The 19,116-nt window shown below is 38.4% G+C and overlaps 1 protein-coding gene across 1 annotated transcript in view; it reads left to right on the forward strand.

Annotated features, from left to right (window-relative positions):
• Positions 1–18,158, forward strand: part of TRPM5 (transient receptor potential cation channel subfamily M member 5) — a 37,594-nt gene extending 19,436 nt beyond the window's left edge. The window contains exons 12-24 of the mRNA XM_023929019.2: positions 109–254; positions 984–1,096; positions 2,446–2,541; positions 4,838–5,096; positions 6,249–6,367; positions 6,741–6,873; positions 9,267–9,441; positions 11,385–11,550; positions 12,217–12,395; positions 12,805–12,937; positions 14,887–14,959; positions 15,781–15,871; positions 16,893–18,158. Coding sequence (XP_023784787.2) covers positions 109–254; positions 984–1,096; positions 2,446–2,541; positions 4,838–5,096; positions 6,249–6,367; positions 6,741–6,873; positions 9,267–9,441; positions 11,385–11,550; positions 12,217–12,395; positions 12,805–12,937; positions 14,887–14,959; positions 15,781–15,871; positions 16,893–16,993 — 1,784 coding nt within the window. The 3' untranslated portion in view covers positions 16,994–18,158. The remainder of the gene's footprint in view (positions 1–108; positions 255–983; positions 1,097–2,445; positions 2,542–4,837; positions 5,097–6,248; positions 6,368–6,740; positions 6,874–9,266; positions 9,442–11,384; positions 11,551–12,216; positions 12,396–12,804; positions 12,938–14,886; positions 14,960–15,780; positions 15,872–16,892) is intronic.
• Positions 18,159–19,116: the final 958 nt, after the last annotated feature.

The following is a 19,116-nucleotide window of genomic DNA, read 5'->3' on the forward strand; positions in this document are numbered from 1 at the left end:
CTTTAGTCTGTTCAGGAGAGTAAGGACAGCATGAAAACTCACCCTTCAAAGTGTAAGAAAATCACCCAAGAGATACATTTTTTTGTCTGTGTTTCCTTCCTACGGCAGAACTATTTAGTGAATGCTACCACAACAGTGAGGAGAGAGCGTTTGCACTGTTGGTGAGGAAAAATCAGTACTGGAGTAAAACCACATGCCTTCAGCTGGCCACAGAAGCAGACACAAAGTCTTTCTTTGCACATGACGGTGTCCAGGTAAGTTTCACACGCCCCCAGGGCCTTAAGCTGGACACAGGTGAGGACTCAACCACCCCAATGAATGTATTCCCCTAAGAACCATCCTTTGGAGAAGGGACCCTTCTCTCTCCTCCAGCAATAGACAAAGAGGACATTATACAACATCCTTGCCAAAGCAGCCCAGTTCCCCCTTTCCCCACCCTCTCATCCAGTTGGCACACAGACCAGCGTGCTGAGGAGAAGGTTTAGCCCTTAATCCTTCGTGTGCATTTTGCTTTTTATTCCTTCCTCGCTCACAGAGAAATATCAGAAAAGCACTGTAAATCTGCCTGGGGCATAATGAAGCTGCTCCAAGATGTGAGGTAACTCTTTGTTCAGATTCAAGAGAGAGCTCACTGATAAAAGTTAAATTAAATTACTATTCAGCTTTGCTCTCACAACCTGACTTTTCTCTGCATACACAAAGCTAAATTAAGAGTGATGCTGCTTTTATCTCCCAGTGACTGACTTGGGCTTCCTTAATACTACAGATGTTGTTTAATTCCATTTGGCTTGCTGTTCTTTCCACTGGTCTCCAAATAACTCTGCATACTCAACATCTGCAGGACACACAGAGAAGCTGTTTGCTCTGAAGCTGTGAGGTTTTCAGAGCATTCACCATCTTAGGAGTCGCTGAACATAGAGGTACTTTATCTGCAAGTATCTTTTTGTGATATTAAAGCCATCTCTTTTCTTCTTGACTTTCAGGCTTTCCTGACAAAAATATGGTGGGGAGACATGTCTACAAGCACACAGATCCTCAAGTTAATCTGTGCATTCTGGTGTCCTTTCCTAATCTACACAAATTTAATATCATTCAGGTATAAACATAACTATTTGGGTCCAAGAGCTAAATAAGTGATGAAAAATAAGCCATAAAAAAATATCCAGACTCAAAATTTCTCCCTGAAGTGATTAAAACAGTAACATCACCTAATATCACCTAACCAAATCGGTTTTCTACAGGGCTGCGTGATTGGTGTGTCCTGTGCTAGTGCCTGTTGTCATACTTAAAATATCAATGCCACAGTTTCTCAGAGATCATTCTATTTTGCACAGTCTACAGGAAAGCCTGTTAGAATTCTGTCAGCCCCAGATTCTACACAGCAATGCATAGAATATTTTGCAGCTGTAGCACCATTTGTTTCTAGATTTGGAGATGTCTGGCTCAAACATCAGTATCTTATCCAAGGAAAACAGCCATCACAAAGCAGTGTTAGCAGCCATAAGCCTTGATAATCATAACACATGATTGTTATCACAATACACAGGACTGACATTCAATTATCAGTCAATTAATCAATTAAGATTTTTAAATTCAGTGCCTTACAAACCTTAGGTTTTCTTGAAAACAAGGCCATGCACTATAAACCCAAACAACACAAAACAAACAAAAAAAAAAAAACAAAACAAAACCGACACCATAAAAACCAACCAACAAAAAAAAAATTAAAAAAAAAAAAAACAACAACAGAAAAGAAAGAAGAGCAGCGGAGCTGCTCAGATGGTCAAAAATTGAGGGTCTGACACTTTAGGAAAACTTCATAACATCCAGAAAATCATACACAAATCATAAGAATTGGCAATATCAAATGACATGTTAATATGAAATACATTTTTCTTAACTCAATCTACATAAAAAGCAAGAGGAAAACAGGTTTGGCAATGCTGACTTAAAATTTGCCTTTGGGCAGTATCACTAATGATGACCTTCAGCTATCAGATTCACAAATTCATTCAATGTGATGATTTCCATTTTTTGTCTCCTTTCCCTGGACATGCACATGTCACACGCCCCCTACTGCTTCTGGCATTTCCCTTCTTAATTGCTACTAAGAGTAACTAGGAAAGGAGCATTGAGCAATTCTCTTCTAAGCCTGACTGAGGGGCCTATTTCTGCTCAAGTCATAATTAGTCTGAAGAAACTGAGCATCCTGCTCCATTTTTATGAAGCACACCAATTACCATTTCTCTGAATCCTGTGGGTGACTTCAGCTTCCTCCTTAAAAATAAACAGAATTAATAAAGATTAAGTTTATGCCCTGTTTAATAACTCCCCAGCAGAACAGATCCAAGATAAGTACATGCTAACAGTTCTGTATCAATGCCAATTCAGTAGTGAAAAATGGCTAAGCATCACCTTTTAACTAATGAGTTTATTTCCTTACAGTGAGGAAAAACAATCAAAGGATGAGCCAGAGCCATTTAGAGAGCTGGACAGTTTGGATTCAGAGAGTACTCTGTTTTTCTCCAAGGAAGAAGATAGGTAAGTTTAAAACCCATCAGCGAATGTAACTTCAATGAAACAGTCAAAGAACAGGACACTTCTTGTGGATTAGTGACCAATTAGTGATGTAAGGAGCAGCTGAAGGGCCAAGAAAGACATTATTCCTCAGGAAGTGCTGTGCCCTTGGCTTACTGCTGTTGCTGCTCTCTCAACAAGGAATATAGAAAATAAACAGGGATATAGCACTGTTTTAAGGAGACACCAGTTTACTTTTTCTGAGCAGGTAATGTCTACAGAACAAGGAATTTACTTGGGAATCAAATAGCATTTCCTGACCTTCCCATCAGCTTGTGATGACCAATACACAATGGACTTTAGGAAGTTATCAGATTACTGAGCTGAACAGAAAGAAGGTTCTCAGCAAAACCTTACATCACTGCATACTTTCTTACAAAGGTGTACTTACACCCATCAGTACCAGGGAATTTTATGCTGAGTCAGTTCCTCATGCTCTTGATTTATATTTTAACAGATGAGCCCTGAGGAACTTTACGAGTTAGAGGCAGCATCACGCAAATGGGTAACTGAGCACAAAGGTTTTGTCAGTTGCTTGTGGTCAGTCATAGATCTTTGATTCAGAAGAGAATCCCCACCCCCATACCTCTACCACACACTCATCACCAAAACCTGAGAGAACACAAGGACTTAAGTCAGGATAAGTAGATTTTTGATTGGCACAAAGTCCTCTTAATGGCTAAAGAGTGCTAAATTACCACTTATCTTTTCCATGATCTAAAGAGAACTCCAGAAATATGTGAACAGAGGCAGAGAGGAAGCATCAGCTGCAGTATGAAGTCCCGGACCAAGTCAGAGTTATTAGGTTCTATTTTTATCTTTGGCATTTAACTGCTGGTATATTGGAGAAAATCATTAGTTCTTTTCTCTCCCTCCCTAACCTATAAAATAGGTGTAAAAGCATCTGCCTCTTGGGAGCTATTTGTAGGCAATATCATAAAGCACTTCCATATCCTGAGTGCAGCATGGTTTGGTCATTACATTCCACGTTCCAATTGCTATTATCCTAGCAATTTATTTTAACAAAGAGGCTCTCTCTCCCCCAGATCTATTTCAGCATCTTACAGTAAAGCTGCAATTATCTGTTTATGATATTAGCCTGTTACCATGGGAATGTATCTCATGATGTCATAAATTGAGAGGTAGTACTGAATCAGGCAGATAGAAAAGATTGGCCGCAAAGAGAACTTTTTCCTTGTAACAAATGTATTTAATAATTAGCAAGATCGTCAGAGGAAATTAAAAACCAGTAAAGAGTCACTGTTTATTTTCTGTGAGGTGAAATTGAAAACATACCCTAGTGTGCACATCCTTTGTTGGAGATCAAACGTCTCAGAGTAAGAATCACAAAATTAAAGGTCCAATAACATCCCTAGTTTACACAGGAGAGCATTTTATGTGGAAACAAATCTCACACAAAGATCATATTGCTATCAGACTTGCATTTTCTTCACAGGATGATTTCCATTGCCAATAGATACCACTTCATGTTCCAAAACACAGCAAAACAGCTGTAGATGTACAGGTCAAATTTCCCTTCAGTTACCAAAATACTTTTGTGTCATTCCACAATTGCTCAAAGACAACCTTAATACATAATATATGAAGTCAACTCTTTTTGCTAAAAGGCTTCCATATTGCTTTTTTTGCAACTTACTCTAATTTGATCACAAAGGGGAAAGATGCTAGTTCTGTAAAGGAGCAAGGTATTCTTCAGCAGGTCTGTCAGATTCCAGCAAGGATAGTCAAGAAACACAGGCTTAGTACAATCCAGCACTTAGAGACTGGGTCAGAAGTTTAAAGTCACAGCAGCAACAAGAACTTCCACAGGCAAACACTGCAAGAAAATCTTAAAGCCAAGATAATTAAGAGCTGACTCACAAAATCTCATTGGCCATTTTCTTTTCTTTCCTATTATATAGGTTATAAAGAGCAATTACCCTTCCCCCTCTCCTTGTGCATTTGCACTCCATGCAGGAACTCAATCAAGTTAACAAATAAAATTAATCCAGCTAAATTGAAATCACAAAAATGTGCACATACTTCTGATGTGACTTTGTTTTTCAAAACCTTTTTGATTTGAAATATTTCTGCTATGGTAATGTGATTGCTTTGACTTCTACAGCCTTCCCCCTTGGCCAGCCCCAGCATCTGCCTGTTACTATCTTACAAGAAGCTTTATATAGAATAATATTGAGCCTATTCCCATGAACTAATTTTAGGAGATTGTCACCAAGCATGTATTCTTTTTGGTTTGCAGAGGAAATGACACACTGGAAAAACAGAACCCTTCTGCAAACACAGCATGGGCGACATTCATGTTTACCCGGTGGAGAAAATTCTGGAGTGCCCCTGTAACTGTGTTTATGGGGAATGTGATCATGTATTTTGCTTTTCTCTTTCTATTTACTTATGTCCTTTTACTGGACTTCAAACCACCTCCGCCTCAGGGTCCATCTGTTAAAGAAATTGTACTCTACTTCTGGGTGTTTACCCTTGTCTTGGAAGAGATCCGACAGGTGAGTAACCTGCATCACCTTAGTACCAACGCAGCAAAACCTGCAGCAATATTTTCAGGAGATTTACAATCTGTGTAGCTGTACAAGCTTGGAGATTTCAAGTGTTAGGTGCACAGGTGAACAATACAGAACTTACCCTATCCTAAATATCTCACCTCCCTCTCCTAGAGCAAGCTCTTCCTCCACCTCTGTTTTTCCATCCTACTGCAGTCTCAGCCAAGCCAAGTGAGCTACCAGCATTCAGATATTCTTTGTTTTGTAAAGTCCCTCTCTGATTTCACTCCCCAGAACTAAGTGCTCCCACCACAAATAATGTAAGTTGAAAGTTATATTCTACACCTGGAGGCACAGCAGACAGCTCTACATCCTTTTAGGAGACTCTTCCTTGCTGGGGACTGTTTAAAAAATCACAAGTAAATGAATTCAGATTATTTGTGGCTTTTCCTAAAATACTCTTCAACTCAAAATATTAGCATATCTCTTTTGGGCTTGCTTTTCTTTAAAAAAACCCAACCAAACAAAACCACCAACCCCCAAAAGCCCTTTTCCATTATTCTCCTATTACTGGTTTTGGAATGACTTCAGTTCAAAAACTGAAATAATAACAGCAGTGCAAGCGTGTTGCCAATTGTGGGTGCATAAATTTCTTCTCTTTAGACACAAAAATAAAAGCAGTTAAAATAATTTACCCTGGAAGAACCAGTAGGTGTTCATTATTTAAGCAAAAGACACAGGGATGTTTGTCACAATTTGAAATTATGCAGCAAGGCCATAACCAGAGGAGGACATGGAAAATATCTGGATCAAAGAACATTTCATTATAAGCTTGTAAAACATGAAGACTGCCAGTCTAAAACACAATTAAGAAAGCCAACTCCTTGCCTAGATAATCAGATGTGCCTTCAACTGATAATTCCAGTACACAAATGGCAAATCTGTTCATGCTGTTTAGATAGCCTAGAATGCCTAGAAACTGAACTCTGACTGGAAGTTGCACTGTTTAACAGCTTTTTTTTTTTCTCCTTATTAATTTTTTTTTCTTTTTTCTCTTTGCAATGAAAGAGAAAAAGGCAACAGGTATTATGCTAAAACTCAGAAGGAAAGAGTGAAAGTGAAAAGTGATCAATACCAATGGTTATTTCTTTTTTTCAGAGTTTCTATACAGATGAAGACACAAACTTAATGAAAAAATTTAAACTGTATGTGGAGGATAACTGGAATAAATGTGATATGGTGACCATCTTTCTCTTCATAATTGGGGTAACCTGCAGGTATATATTTGCTCCACATGAAGTGGTCAGCATCAGTAGCAAGGGCTGTGTATGTCAACTGACAGCTGACTTTCATGTGCACGAGAGGACAGGCTCTCACATTCATTTTTACAAACTTTGAGACATGATTCTGCAGTAGGAGCCCCTAAAACTGATATATTCAAACACATGTACTGAAAAGCTCTGCTTTGTTTGTTTGTTTTCCAAAATCCCTTTTACTCAAGGTACCTTTTGTCTCTTTATTTGTTAATAAATCTCACTGAAGCCAAGAGAGAGAAAAGGGTGTTCCTCCATCTTTTGGTTAATTCTCATCACTGTACAGACATTAGAAGTACTTGCTGAGAGCTGACACTTCATTGCATGTGTTCTGCAGGATGCTGAACTCAACTTTTCAAGCTGGCCGTACAATACTTGCCATTGATTTTATGGTGTTTACACTTAGACTTATCCATATTTTTGCAATTCACAAACAACTTGGACCAAAGATCATAATCGTGGAAAGGATGGTAAGTGTGCAGTCTGTCTCAGATAAATACTTGTGCCTTCTAAGAAATGGTGAATAGGAAATCTTGTATTTAGAAAGGAAATACCTTTATAATCTGTCTTTATTTTTACATTTTTAAGGCTTGTCATTTTGCATATTCCTGTATTTTATAAGATGCAATGTTTGAAATAGATCATGTCAAAGACCTCTATAGCTGGTCCCAATTTACTAATCCTTATACCTCACCTAATAATCTATCCTCAGATCTGTCAAATGAAGAGCAGTCTTTGTCTTACTGCTGTTCCTCCTACTTCCTAAGCTGTGTGCATCTAGGGCAAAGACCTCAGGCAGATGGCAGGCCATGTACAGAAGGGCAGGGCTTCCAATGCATGACCTGGGGAAACAAATTATGGGTTTTGCAGCAAGTGTGGAAAAGAAAAATCACTGAAAAAGGATAGTTACAAGTTTCCTACAGGAGTTATTCTTACTTGTACTGTTTAGTTCCCTGTTACAATGAAAACATATTAGTACTTTGTAAGCAGATTTTGGAAGATGTTGATAAAATATTTTTACTTATTATCACTCTCCTGTGGGAAATGAGACATTGGGATTACAGTTACTGTGCTTGGGTATGCATTGGTATGCCAAAGTAGCTTTTTATTCAGGCATGTTAATCCTCCAGGTCAATTAGCTCATGCTAACTAATTAATAGAGTTCATCTAATTGTGAGTACCATTACAGAATCTACAAATATTTGATTTGTGACTCACAGCAGAACTCAGCAAAAGCTCTACAGTCTAAACAAGCCCATACATTGAATAAACATAACTACCAAGCTATGTGGATTTGTCTATAAATGCAATAACTGGAACTCTAACATGACATTTGGTTGGACTGGCAAAGGGGTAAATGGCAAATAAATATTTGTTCTTGTTCATTATCTAGCTTATGGCACTAGCAGACTTCTATTGTAAGAGAACAAGTCAGATGAACAGCTCCTAACCCTTCCTTCGCTGACTGCCAAGCTAAACCAGGGTCTTGAACAAGTCCTGCAAGATAACCCAAGGATTGGGAAGATGCAAACAGGAACATAAACAGCAGCCTAGACAAAACCCTAACATAGGTTCTTTTATCTTCGCCCCACTCAAGCCAACACAATACCTCAGCTTTGGTATTTCAGTGCCTTACATCAAAGAAAGAAACAGTGAGGGTTACTTCAGTAAAGGAAACCTGCCTAAAGGGTTCAAGGGGGTTCATACAAAATCATCTCCCTTATTTAACGGAGAAGCCACATTGAAGACGAATCCCATGTCTCTTATGGTCTTTCCCCTTTATACCCTTGCTACAGATTTGCTGGAACAGGTCTGGTAATTTCTAAAACACCAGAACAGTGTTCATTCCAGAACAACACTTACTTCCAGAGACACTGAAGATTGGAAAAAAATAGTTCTAGACTTGTCACCATTCTCCCATCACCATGATCCAGTTACAGCCCTGCAGTATTCCTGTATCTTACATTATCCAGAAAACAAAATAGACTGATGGAAGTCAGACATCAACTCTGTCTTGTCTGGCTTAGAGCCGATGTTTCTTATCACAACTCCAGGTAACATCCTGGAGCTCTGAAATGCCTATGCTTTTGGGTGACTGTACAATCCACTAATCTAATTGAAATGAATCTACAGTCCCTAATGAACTCTGCCAGATCAGATGGGGAGAGGATGAAGTGTTCCTCTTGCACCAGGGAAAAATTATTTCACTTGAAATGCATATTAGATTTTTTTTTTTTTTAAGTAAGTGTTTTAGGATTCAATTACTTCTGCTTCTGTACAGAAACACAATGTTTAAAAGCAGGAAGCCCCAAAAAGAATCTTTCAGATGCATCACTTAGCTTGAAAACTGAAGACAGAAGGAACCTGATCCTTGCAGCCTTCACTGCCTGCTGTATCAGTAGCTCAGTATTCATCAATGAGCACTGACTGCTACCAGGATTCTCTGCTGCAGCAGAACTCTTGTAATTCACAGTAAAGTAGTCCATGGTACTGAGATAGCTCACAGAAAATATGCACTTATAATGTGACAGTCACTGAAGAGATAAAATGTATTTAATTTTTAAATGCTTTCATTTTTTAATGTTTGATGATTGGAGAGCAAGATTTTAATTTAAAATGTGCCTTTATCTAAATGAGCTATCAAAGAAGAATGCTTACTGTAGGCCAAGGACAATATGGGAAGAGCAAGGTCAGACAAGGAATTCTGTGCATGGAACTGTATCCTATTCCACCTCCTTTAACCTAAACAAGCTTGTAAAGAAACAGAATTATTTGAGCCATATTCATACAGAAAGACTACTGTTCCTGGACTATGCTGTCACAGTCACTGCCCCTCCTTCTCTCCCCTCCCCTCTCTTTGCAGATGAAGGATGTTTTCTTCTTTCTATTTTTCTTGAGCGTGTGGCTCATTGCCTACGGTGTGACAACTCAAGCTCTGCTTCATCCCGATGACAGCCGAGTGGAATGGATATTCAGAAGGGTTCTTTATCGTCCCTACCTTCAAATATTTGGCCAGATTCCACTGGATGAAATAGACAGTGAGAAAATTTCTTTCCCCCTAACTTGGCCATTTTTGAACGGACACTTCTGATTAGAGCGTGGAATTCCTTCCAAGTATTGACCTTTTTTAATTTTGCTTTTTTGATTCTTTGTCCTACAGGCCAAAGCTTACACATTACTGCTGCACAAATAATGTATTTGCAAAGAGATAATGGACATTGTGGAGTTACACTAGGCTGTAAGGCCTGGCCCTGTTTAGATAAGCTCTCAGAAATACACAAGGATTTGCAGCTTTAAAGGCTGGCATACCTGCTTTCACTTTGATCCATTTCCTTTCAGTTTAACCTAGACCCAGATAACCCTTTGTAAACTCAAATAATAAATAACAGCACCTCCACACATTTTGGCAGTAGTTTAATGCAACAGTGTTAAAGCAGTACTACTCTGCCTATAAGCAAACGTGTTTTAGAATAAAATTTACTCCAGAGCACTTATTTACTCTGGGGATAAAGCTGCCCAAATCAAATAAAGCTAGTAATTGCTTATGTGCAGCATTGCAAACAAAACAACATAAAAATAATCACAGGACACTGAAATAATTAGACATAAAAGTTCAAAGGCAACGTTTCTGATAGGTAAGCAGGTAAAATAAAGAATAGGTCACCTCCCAAAGAAGTCTGAAGTAACACCACAGCATTTAGCCAGTGCTAAATGTCACTGGCAATAATGAAGTGGGATTCAAACTTGCAGTAATATAAAATAGAACCAAAAAAAAAAGCCATAGACAGAAGCAAACCAGTCAGTATTCTTTCATGTTCACTCTGCTTAATAAGGAAAAAAATATAGAAAAGCCAAAAACCTGAATGACACAAGAGCGATTCATGTCCATTTTAAATACCTATGGTGTAAGCATGCACAGCACAATCAGTCACTCTTATTTCCATTAAAGTAATTTGAAAGAAATAAATATTTCTGGAATAGGATTCAACTCATTTGCCAAAAAGTCAGATGTAGCACTCCCTAGAAAGGTGTGTTTCTCTCCACTGAAACTCCAGTGGGTGTCTCCACCTGGATAAATAATTGGTCAAGAGTAAGAGAGTAAAAAAGAACCAATTACATGGGCAATTTCCAGAAGGGATTAATTTGTCTTAGGGCCCTCTGGGTCTTGTTCTGTTTAACATCTTTATGAAATATATGGAAAGTGAGTGGGGTAATGAGGAGGACAATATTTGCTGACAAAACCACATCACTGAGTAGCAAAGACAAAAACTGACACCTAAGAGAGACAGAGGAGCCTCATGAGTGCTAAATCAAATGAAATTCAGTGTAGATAAGTATAAACTAGTACCCTTGGTGAAAGCAATCCCAGCTTGGTGAACTTTGATATAACCACATGCTCTAATGAATGTAATCAGGGGATTATCTGTGGCACCAGGGAAAAGGTTTATAAGGAAAAAAATGGAGGAAAAAAAGTAAATATCATTATGCTGCTCTAAACTTGTGGGTTTAATTCATAGCTGGAGAGAGACAACAGCACTAGACCTCTAGTTTGATGCAGTAGAACCAGACCTTCTTCCTAAGCTCAACTTCAAGCTCAGATACACAAAGCACTTTAAATCTAGAACAAGGAGCCCCATTTCCAGCTTTTATTGAGTTTTCTCCTCTAATGCACATGCCAGGCATGAAGACACAAGAATGTGGAGGAACACAACTCAGAGGTGGTTTGACTTTCAAATTCAAAACTAGGATACAGCCCTTTCAATACAATCCCCTTTTTTGATGAACACTACTACAATCTTGCCACTAAATAAGCAGCCAAGCTGTGGAGGTCTGCAGTGTCCTAGGGCTGCAAACATCTTGCACAGCAATGCTATGTCTTTTCATGTACACAACACGATGATACTTCCACAAAATAAAAGAAAGAAACATGGCATTAGGATTTGTCATAACTATATTTTTTTTCCTTCATCTTCCTTTGCAGCGTCACGAGCATATCCCAGGAACTGCACGTTTAACCCACTGCAGACTTTGCAGAACACGCCATCCTGCCCTAACAGCTACGCCAACTGGCTCGTCATACTCCTGCTGGTCATCTTCCTACTTGTCACAAATGTCCTCCTTATGAACCTCCTGATTGCTATGTTCAGGCAAGAGTGATTTCACTAAGTGTCAGAATAGAGGCTGCAAAGCTTTAAGTGGATGCCCACATTTATTACCTCACTGCTGGCTATTCCTTTTGGAATACACTTCTAATTTTCCTAATGAATATTACTCAGGGATTGATAGGGAGAATCCTCTGATCAGATAGCTTTTAAGTTCTCATCAGCTTTTCTCTAGCCACATTGGAGACAAAGAGAAAAGAAGCCTCTTTTACTGCTAAAAATTCCATAAAACATGCACAGAAGGGTCTGTGTCCCTGGCTGTGTGGAATCACAAATCTGCAGGTGCACAGCAGCCACATATTTGGCAGACTTTACAGTGGGTGATTTGTACATCAGGGAAATGCTTGCTATCAACACAGCTAATAATGATTCATTTGGTTGAAGAACTGATGTGGCATCTTTGCTGATCTTTCCTGAGCAAAGTAGAATTTTCTTTCTGAAAACAAAAAAAAATGCCAAACAAAACATTTACAAACTGCAACTACTGTAATATCTAAGAATTTGCACAAACTTTAGATTAAATTAACACTACTTGCTGACCTTGCTGTTCCTTTTATAAGGTAAATACAGGACTAAATTTTGTTATATTTATATTTAGCTTGTTGTGGTGGGAAGAGTTACATGCTTTTATTCCCTCCCCTCAAATTACAGTTACACTTTTCAAGTTGTCCAGGGCAATACAGACATCTTCTGGAAAGTACAGCGCTACAACCTGATTGTGGAATACCATGGCCGGCCTGCCTTAGCACCACCATTTATCATTATCAACCACATTACTCTGGTTCTCAGAAGACTCTTCAACAAAATGGAACACAAGAGAAAGCACCTGGGTGAGCTGTTAACAAATATGATCAAGCAACTCTAGTGCCTGGCTCTCTCCCAGGACATGGTGCACACACAAAATAGGAGAGGATTTCCTTTGGCCAAAAGTCACAAAGAGTGCCAGGAGAGGACAAACCAAAAATTAAGGTTTATAATTTAAACTATAAGCAGTTTCCCACAGTACATTCCTTGATGCACCCTAGTTATTACATCAAAGGTAGCAATTTAAAATGGGTTATAGGGATTTGATTTCTGAAGATTCAACAATTGATAGGTTTAAGTAATAGTTACTTCATTTGCTCCTGAGTTTTTCAGCAATTAACCCTAAAAACAACCTTCCTTTAGCACATCAACTTTTCACTACTAGTATCAGAGAAAAAGGGGTAAAATTTATTTCTTATGTTATTTTTCCTACAGAAAGAGATCTTCCACTGGGCCTCGATCAAAAAATCATAACATGGGAGCTGGTGCAAAAAGAACATTATCTTGTAAACCTCGAGCAAGAAAAGAAAGAAAGCAATGAAGAAAGGCTGAAGGCCACATCTAATAAGTAAGTTATTCTGACCCACAGTAGGAGTAACTTGCAAGCCTTCAGCTTTCAAGGAGTTCAGCACTGAAGTTCTTGTAAAGTTTATATAAATGGTCCAACAGGAATGCAGTTAGGAAACACAGTCCATGAAAAAATGTGAGAGGCCAGCATCACTACAATGTTAGAGTGTTTGTCACTCCTGAAGTATGTACAATTATAGACCTGCAAGTTCCAGCCAAATCTGCAGCCAAGCTCAATGAAAATCTTATTCATGAAGAAAATGGTGGAAAAACAGTTTGTTTGCTGGGCTGCAGCACACATAATTTCATCCCCTGTAGGAATACAACACAGAATTTTGAATGGAAGTTTAAGATACCTTTAATTAGCCACAGATGCAGAAGAACAAATACTTATGCCTTCATGGTATGGGACTGAGTCTCCATTTGTGTACTTCTCTGTATTTCCCTACTAGAAATATCACTTGAATTGGTTTAGTCTGATGAAGTACAAGTCCTAAATTGTTATTCAGAGGTTCAAACCTTTAAGTGAAACACAAAGTAGTTATATGCAGGGAGAATATCTAAGATAGAAAAGCACTTCTCAAAGAAGTTTTAAACACCTATTCTGTTTTCTCTTACAATCAAACAGACTTCAAATAGAGGCACAATGGGTGTGAATGTTACCATAATAAGAAAGTTCCATGGAAATGTTCCTGGGCTGCTTTCTTTCAAAATAAACATCCATCTCTCCAACTCACAGAACAGCTGGAGACCAGAACAGCATACTTACATTCCTGGAATATACTCCTCTCCCTCTAATTCACATAGACTCTTAATTCACAATAATTTAAAATGATTATATAGTTTTAAACTTTATTCTCATAAGCAGATCACTGACAAGCCCCAGGAGCGAGAGCTTAATTGTTGAGATAAAGCAATAAATATATGTACAATTGCTTCCAAACAAAGGGTACTACATCCTTTATACAATAAAGGATAAAGATGGTACATTGCAGATGAAGTTACTGGAGGGGAAAAGTGAGAATCCATCTGGCTTCACAATATTTCAGGTATAGCAGAGCCAGAGAGAGACTAAAAGAGATTCAGATGAACACCACTACCCCCATGGCTTTTATTTTTTGCTCTTTGGTGGTAGCAGTGTGGTTTTGGGATCTTAGGAAACCTTCAGGAAGTGATTCTTTGAACTTTGTTTGCACTGAACCAAACTCAAAATGCATTAGACCCACCCAGCAGCAGGTTTTTCACATAGATAGGATTGGAACATAGCCTGTGAGAGGGAAACTTTGAAAGGGGAACCAGGAGAAACCAGGGAAGGATTTGCCAAGCCTATGAGGAATCAGATGCTAAGAATAAGGAACTGATGGGAGAACAAGATGAAGGATGCAGAAAGCAAGGGGATAATTTGCAGGCAATGTATGGAAGTTCCTGAAGTAATCCCTTTGGACTGCATTAAAAAATAGATTTGACTGTCAAGACAGTTTGCAGAAACAAAAGCTTGCATAGATTTTAAGTGGCTTATCTGCATTGCGGCCTCAGTTCTCACACCAGGATCAGTTTCCATTTGGTACAGGTGGGAGAGACACAAATGGCTGGAGAGACAAGAGCTGCTCCTTTCTGCTTGATTTTGAATCTGTCCTTGATTTCTGCAGCAACTGAGGCTAAGTGGCCCTCACCAGAAGCTGAATAGCTGCCCTGATCTGTCATTTGTGAGCCCCTGGGCAACAGGTGCATGAGAATGTTCCAGAAGTGCTGCTCTGCCCAAAAAATACTTCTGTGAACACCTCAAAAGGACAAAACTTTTAAAGGGGCTGTGGGATGTCTAAGAAGCACAGAACTGCAGTGAAGGACCGTGGCTGTAGTAAAGTTACAAGTGGTTTGTGTTTTATGATTTCTTCTGAGGCCTCTCCTTTTTTTTTTTTTTCTCTCAAGGTGTTTGCTTTGTTTCCACAGGGTGGATAACTTGTCTAAATATTTTAGTGGGTTGAAAGAACAAGAAAAACGATTTAAAGTTCTGGAAGCTCAGGTAAATAGTATTTTCTAGGCATTTATATCAGCTTTAGGATTTCACCATCTTTCTCTCAGTTAATGGTGGTCTGGCAGACCCTACTTAGGGACAGAAAAACAGATCTGTATTATGGTTTCACTTTCCTTATTGCTTTCTGGTATTAAACATATGTAAAGAAAAAAATTCTAAACTCCTGTAGAAAGGAGAAAAGAAAACACAACATTTCTTGCCCTCTTTGGTAGTTTACTTGAGAGTGATTATTTTCTTTGTTAAGGATGCTTCTGGAACAAAATGCTTCATCTTTCCCCCCTTCATTCTTGTCCTTCTCATAGTTTCTTTTTTTTTCAAATGTCAGCTTGGAAAATACATTCTGTCTGATCTAACCTAATCTTCTTGTACATCAGTTTTTCTAATTTTCTAAAGTTACCAAGTACCAACATCTCAAAAGGGAAGTGTCCAGCATACAATTATGAAATCCAAATAATAGCAGGAAATTCTGTCTTGCACTTTTGATGACAAACCCTTGCAATATAAACAAACAACATTTTTTACACAGTCTGAAAATGTCAAACCACCTGCTGTGTAGCACAACTCTTATTGTTTTCTTTATCTCTACAACTCTCCTGATAATTTTGGCCTCACTGAAAGTTCTTTATCTTAATACTCCTGCTACAGTTTCCTGCTCCCTTCTTATCCCTTTTATGGCTTCCTGAAAAAAGCCAGGCTATACAGGTCCAACAGAAACACACAAGGAATGCTTTAGTAAGTTTGTGCCAGCTTGAGGTAACGCAGTATACTCACAAAAAAGGGCAGGTGTTTAATCACTACCTATTTTGTAGATTTGCTACTGTACGGCTGTTATCTCCTCCATGGCAGAGGTTTTAACCAAAACCAACCTCTTGTGCACTCCACCAGCTCCAAACTATACAGGTAAGTACTGAAAACAATCACAGAAAAGCTAATTAATGCAGCTGAACAATAAAATACAAAAAATGCAAGGCAGAAAAAAAATAATTGGAAAATAACCCCATAAGGAGATACCTAGAGGTACGGGGAATATAAAAAAGGAACAGAATGTTCTTACTTCAGAATGAAAAAAAATTACCCTTTGTAAAATACATTTAAGCTCTGGGAGAAGGACTGTGACTTAGGGTGAGTTAGAATAATCTCAGCCTGTTCAAGCACATAAACAAGTATCTATTTACAACAGAGGATTGCCTTGGAGGTCTCTTGAGTCCATGAGACAATCCTCAAGTATTACAGAAGTGTTTACAATGCATAACAATAATCATTATAAATGAAAACCGAGCAAGTCTCTTTTTTTTTTTTTTAATTAACAGAATTCATTTGCTTTTAGAACTGCACCTATTTCTGTCAGTTAAGAATTTTGTCCTGTGTCCCAGGACTCCACTGTATGGAGTTTAAATCATTAGAGACAGGAGCAAACTATTTCTCACTCACTGCAGAATAGCCAACACAAGAAAGACTTTGGATATCCTTCTTAATTTACCTATTGCTATCTATTACACAAAATAACTTCCAAAACTCATAAACTCAATATATGTATACTACATGGAAAAAAGAAGTAGCTGGAAAACTCAAAGTCATGACAAGACCTCAAGTCACTCAGATTCGAGCTAACCTCAAGCTTTACTTAATTCTGTCAGAATTTTATAGAACATTTATGTGAGTTGCTTCATGATCAGTATTTCAATAAAAAAACTCTATCTCGTAGAAAGCTTCCCAGACACTTTAATACTGTAACTGTATAAAAATCAGAAATTTAAATAGCTGAAAAATAAGCCTGTGTTTATTATTTACTGAGCAAATGCAAAGTAATACAATCTACAGTCTTTTTTTTCAGCATTTTAAAGTTTCTTAAAAAATTACTACTTTGTGCCCCTTGTCCTAAGGCTTTTAAGTGAGCACGTGACTCTTCCAATCCTATTAGGAGCGAAGAGAGCCAACACAGAAGCCCCTTTGCTGCAAAGAAGTGAAAGAGAAGAGCGTGCAGATCAGTTTGAGACTGACATCGAATACATTGATAATTAAATTTTATTCTATTTCTTTACATCAAACCTTTTGTCCTACTGAACTACTGTAGAAGTAAAATCCTAATCTCTTTAAGGCCTAAGGGCAAACTCTCTATGCTAAGCACAATGTATGCTTGACATTACTGAGGATTTCTTGGTCTTTCTCCTTCAATTTCTTGGGTTTTCTTTCCTGCTCTCCCATAGCACTTGGTCCTTTCTCCAAAGCCATTCCATAAACAGCACTAAAGCCTTCTTCTCCAGGGTGACTACCACCTTATTTTCTAAATACCATTTGTTCTCCAGGTACCACACCCTCAGTCCACCATCATCACTGCCAAATTCCACACTTCTCTGTTTAAGGGAGTCTCCCTTTGGAAGGGCAATCATTTACGCACTTAAAAACATGCTCCTTCCTTGGCCAAGAAATCAAGCTTGGACTCCTGAGCTGCTTAGAAAAGGAAAACACAAAATAGTTTCCAAGGAAAGGGCTTGAATGCTGAGACATTACAGTCTGTGCAGTTCCTGGAGTTCCTACAACTCTCAAACAATTGCACTTACCAGCTTCTCTTCCCAGGCTGGCTCTGGTACTCCTTGCGGGTACCCCTTCTTAAGGGCTCCTCTCTCAGCCTCAGAGACTGGAATCGCCTGGTTTTGTTGTTCCAATGCCCCATCACAGCTGCTGCCAGTTTCCTGCTGGAAAGGAGCCTTTGCCTCCATGTACAACACCACATGGAGTGCCTCCTCTACATCTAAGCATCTGATTTCATTTTACTTTTCTTTCTCAAGGGTAGGGGGAAATAAGAAATCACTTAAGACTTTAAAACAAAAACGTGTACCAAGAATTATCCTGTTCCCTAGGAATTTGGGCTGTTTGTGGCTTTTTCCATTACTTAAACTGGCTTGTACATTTTTAGCATAAAAAAGCTCAGTGGCTTTATTAGAATTTTTCAAGATACACCAATAAAATATCAATACCATCCTCTAAGGGGAAATTTCTTTGGAATAATATAAACAGCATCAAAAGGGGGAAGCATTGGGCTGTGTCTGACTCTGATAAGCTTCAACTTTATTTCCTCACCCATATAATATTGTCTCTATGCAATGTAATTGTAAATTGCACAAAAGCACAAAAGCTTTCTGTTACCAGAGGTGGAAAAAAAAATAAATCTCAGCTCTGACAAAAATGAGCCTTTTATTAACAGATATTAATCTTGTTATGATGGCCTCATGAAACAGGCATTTGTCCAGTTTATTCAGCTGTGCCCCAGGCCTATGACTCCCATTAGTGGCAACGGAATTTTGATAGTCCTACCTGTTCCTCACCCTGGGCAAGCAGAACTCATAAACCCAGCAAGTTTGTACTACTCAGCTGCATTTTTTGTTAAGAAATAAGATATCTCACGACCAGCATTCCCTGCTCTTAGCAGCAGCTTCTACTTTGAAATTACTACTATTTTCATCATGATCAGCATAGCAATTATACACTGGAATCCAAAAATCTATCCATTTGCACTTGTGTGTGTCCACTCCCATGCACTGGAACAACCAATGTATTTACAACGACCCACTAAGTTATGTGCATCCAGCTGCACAGTCATGAGAAAATACATTCTGCTCTGAAAACTAAAATGTGAGTTTAGAAAAATGGATCATAACTGCTTCTTTTACACTGTTTTCTGCTTCTTCTGCCAAATGATGCATCAGTTCAAACACAAAGAAAAGTGATTTGGGCCTCCCAGTTAATTATTTTTAAGATGGACTCCCCCCCCCTCCCCCGAGGAAGTCACCCCCTCAAACACTCTTTAGAGTCTGAGCAAGCACAATCTACCAAGAAATATCACATACTCTTAAGAATGAATCTTTCACTACACAGTGAATTATAAATACTACCCTTTGGGATTGGTTCATTTAGAATACTGACAAAAAAAATGTCAGTTCAAACTGACCTGAACTAATCTGAGTTTCAAATCATGTAACCTTTCAAAGAATTTAATCTTTCAGCCTTATTTATTAAATTTACTAGCACTGTGGAAAAACCCCACTATATTTGACATTGCTTACAATGTGATTCATTGTATGAAATGACTCATCCTATGAGGGGATTATACATTGTAAAATCATTGAAAATGTTAAAAATGTGAG

This window comes from Cyanistes caeruleus, chromosome 6 (genome assembly GCF_971803275.1).
Source record: "Cyanistes caeruleus chromosome 6, bCyaCae1.hap1.1, whole genome shotgun sequence".
Lineage (NCBI taxonomy): Eukaryota > Metazoa > Chordata > Aves > Passeriformes > Paridae > Cyanistes > Cyanistes caeruleus.